This window comes from Mya arenaria, chromosome 3 (genome assembly GCF_026914265.1).
Source record: "Mya arenaria isolate MELC-2E11 chromosome 3, ASM2691426v1".
NCBI classification, from domain to species: Eukaryota; Metazoa; Mollusca; class Bivalvia; order Myida; family Myidae; genus Mya; species Mya arenaria.
The window spans coordinates 73,074,669-73,077,901 of record NC_069124.1 but is presented as its reverse complement, the minus strand read 5'-3'; the positions used below and the strand labels follow the sequence as shown (position 1 = coordinate 73,077,901).

General features: G+C 31.8%; 1 protein-coding gene across 3 annotated transcripts in view; it reads right to left on the bottom strand.

The window, feature by feature from the left end:
• Window positions 1–2,331, bottom strand: part of LOC128225627 (deleted in malignant brain tumors 1 protein-like) — an 84,282-nt gene extending 81,951 nt beyond the window's left edge. For all 3 annotated transcript variants that reach the window (XM_052935519.1, XM_052935520.1, XM_052935521.1), the window contains exon 1: window positions 1,847–2,331. In XM_052935519.1, the coding sequence (XP_052791479.1) occupies window positions 1,847–1,940 (94 nt within the window). In that variant the 5' untranslated portion in view covers window positions 1,941–2,331. The remainder of the gene's footprint in view (window positions 1–1,846) is intronic.
• Window positions 2,332–3,233: the final 902 nt, after the last annotated feature.

Genomic DNA, 3,233 nt, shown 5'->3' with positions numbered 1-3,233 from the left:
GAGACAGAATATGTGATTTAAATGCCTCTAAAGCAAAAAAAATTATCGTTATATAGGTATATTATTAGATGCCTAAAACACATTTAAAATGACTTCAAGTAGTAATTGGACAGCAAAACGGATGTTTTAAATCAGTAGGATATCAATATATCTTACTGACATACTTACATTAACAATCGGAAAGCATATATAAAAGACAACACACGCACAAAGTCAACATCAATATGATACAAATTAATAAAGTACGATAACAATCAAAGAAATAAGGCAATCTATGGTAAAATACTAATTGATGTTTCTTCACCAGTTTAGTAAGACCATTGTCCAAGTGTGACTCATATTTTCCTTACATTAACGACAAAATCTAGAAAACATGAAGTATATAATAAACGGAACGTCGACAGTCTTCACTAGCTCAGCCAAAACACAGGTAAAGCTTGTCAAGTTTTTTTCTCACCATAAACCGAAGAATTATAGTTGAGTCTTTTTACTTACAAAAGTAATGTTTTATTTATGAAAATACGGCAACATAATGAACTTGTTCAAATCGTGTTTAACTTTGGCCAATAGTTTGATGGTTGAAGATTTATTGTTTTTTCTCCTATGACATGGATTACACAGCATTTCGTAACGACATAACGTACTAATTATTATCTTTTTCAAACGAAGCAAGCTTCGCAAAGCAAACTGTTGACAGCCGTTTAATTGTCCAATTTCCTGTCTGCTGAGGTTTCTTTAATTATAAGATCAATACATTCAAAGAAAATCTGAAAGCATTTAAAAATCTTGTTTTAATTCACCGCGGAAATTTATTGAAATAAACATCAACGACACGCTGTTTATGTCAACGCATTAATGACAAAATTCAATTAAGGTTGTTCTTCGTGGGGCTTTTCTACTGAATCAACAAAGAGCGAATGTGTGTATTATTTCTTTGCACCAATGCCAGTTTATCAGCTGGTTAGTTGTATTTGTAGCAGAATGATTTTTTTCTTCAAAAAACAAACACGTAATATAGGCCAACTCAAATAGTTCTTAAGTTCCATTCTCCAAATAAATGCAATACAATTATTAAATTTTGATCAACAAACGTACCTATGTTATCGAAAACAACATATTATGTTCCTATGACATTTTTATTGCTGTGGTAAGCGTGTACATGTTTATTACGCTGACATTTGTCAGACGGGAAGAAACATTAAATCTGCAATATAACAATCATACTAGTGTTTAAGTAAGTAGTAGACAAAAAAGAGTCGGATTGTTGGCAAATATAAGATATACGAGTATATCTGATGAATTTGATTCTATGAGAAAGAGCTTGTTTGAAATTACTAAGCGAAATATTCAAGGTAACAAGACAAGAAAGGAAACAATCTAATGTCAAAAAGGTACACACGGTTAACCATTACGTAGTTTGTCATTTGCATCAATATCTCCCTAAGTTATCATATTCACTAGAATCTCACGTGGATTTCTAAAGAAGCAGTGAGGTTTAATTTAATTAGAAACATCACTCAATTCACAAACGAACAATCGTAGTATAGCAAAGATAAATTAATTGTTTAATGTATAATTGTTTAATGTATTTTGCATGCGTATTGTTTCTGCGTATGTTATAAGAAGAAATTACATTACCACATGCGCAGTTAACATAACAGGTATGTATAAATACATTATTTACATAATCTTCACTATTAACAATTATTTATACCACAAAAACATTGCATTTGATTTCCAGATGAAAATACTAGCTATATTGAATTTCGTTTTGCTTTACGGGACCTTTGTCTACCAAAAAGTACAGTGTCCACTTAACAAACATATTATAATGTTTTTAGCTTACCTTCGCTCGATGCTGTGGTTATCAAGCTGCTTATAAGTATTGGCAAAAATACAGACGATGTCCTAAAAAAGATTTTGGATTTCTTGAATTGCATGATTCCTCCTGGGCTTGAGCACTTTGTAAACCAATATTGGCTTCAACTCGCCATTACTCTGTCTCCAAGTGTTTTCAAATACACAAAATGATTTGGGCAAGAAAGAGTAGCCCTGACTAACACCAAAATCTTTTCATGGAAATAGTGAACAACAGCAGATTCCTATGCAATAACACACTGAAGTAAAACTTAAAATATCCGTTGGCTAAAGGCAAAAAATCAACACACCAAATGGCCACTGTTTTAGTTCGTGTACAACAATAAATTGCCAAGACAAAACAACGTAATGTGTCACCGTCAATAAAAGGCCACGAGATAAAGATGAGAATGAACTATGCGACGTTGAAAACGTTTATGTAAGTATACGTTCGACGTTTTCTGCTCTTCGTTACGGTAGTGTGCATCGTACCGTAGACGTGTATGCGCTAACGTTAATCATTCATTTTGCTAAAGAGTATTCTAATTAGCGTAGCAAATTGTCCGTATTGTATTGTTGGTTTAAATTCCTCGAACAATGATTATGTTAAGGTGAATACACAACTGACGTCAATGAAACCATTTATGCGTTTAATTTCTTACCTTTAGCATTTTTTGGTTCATAATCTTTCATAACTGAATAATTTCCATAATTGCACGAAGGTAACTATAATTCTTATAATGTTTAATAGAATCGTTGTTATTTAACACCCAGTGTTGCACATAATTGCAAAAAAAGGAGATTCAATATGTCCCAACATCGCTCACCTGATTGGGTTTATAAAAGTTAAAAAATCGGAGTTTGAAAAAAATGGACGAATTATAGTTTCACTTGGGGCGTACGGGCTGACGGCGTCCAGTATAACTCCGATCAATAACTTCAGTACCCTATCTAAAAATGATAGACTAAGAAAATATATGACGTGTTTTAGATTATCAGAACATAATCTTGAAATTGAAACTGATAAATATTTTGGTAACTGCCAGAGCTGACAGAAAATGTAAATGTTGTTCTTCAAATATGATAGAAGACGAGTATCATTTTATCTGTTGTTGTACACTATACAAAAGTTTGAGACAAACTTACTTAGGCAACACCTCCTGGCCTTCGATAAATATGTTAACATCTGTATAACTAAATAAATCAAATAGTAAATTACTTAATACTGTAAGATTTATCAAATTTGCAATAGAATTAAGAAAATCTACCCTGGAGCCTAAACTGTTTTTAAATATAAGTATAAATCAACTGGCTTATTATTATGTTTTTTTTTGTTGTTTTTTTGCTTTATGTTTTTGTGTCTTTTTTGTATTATG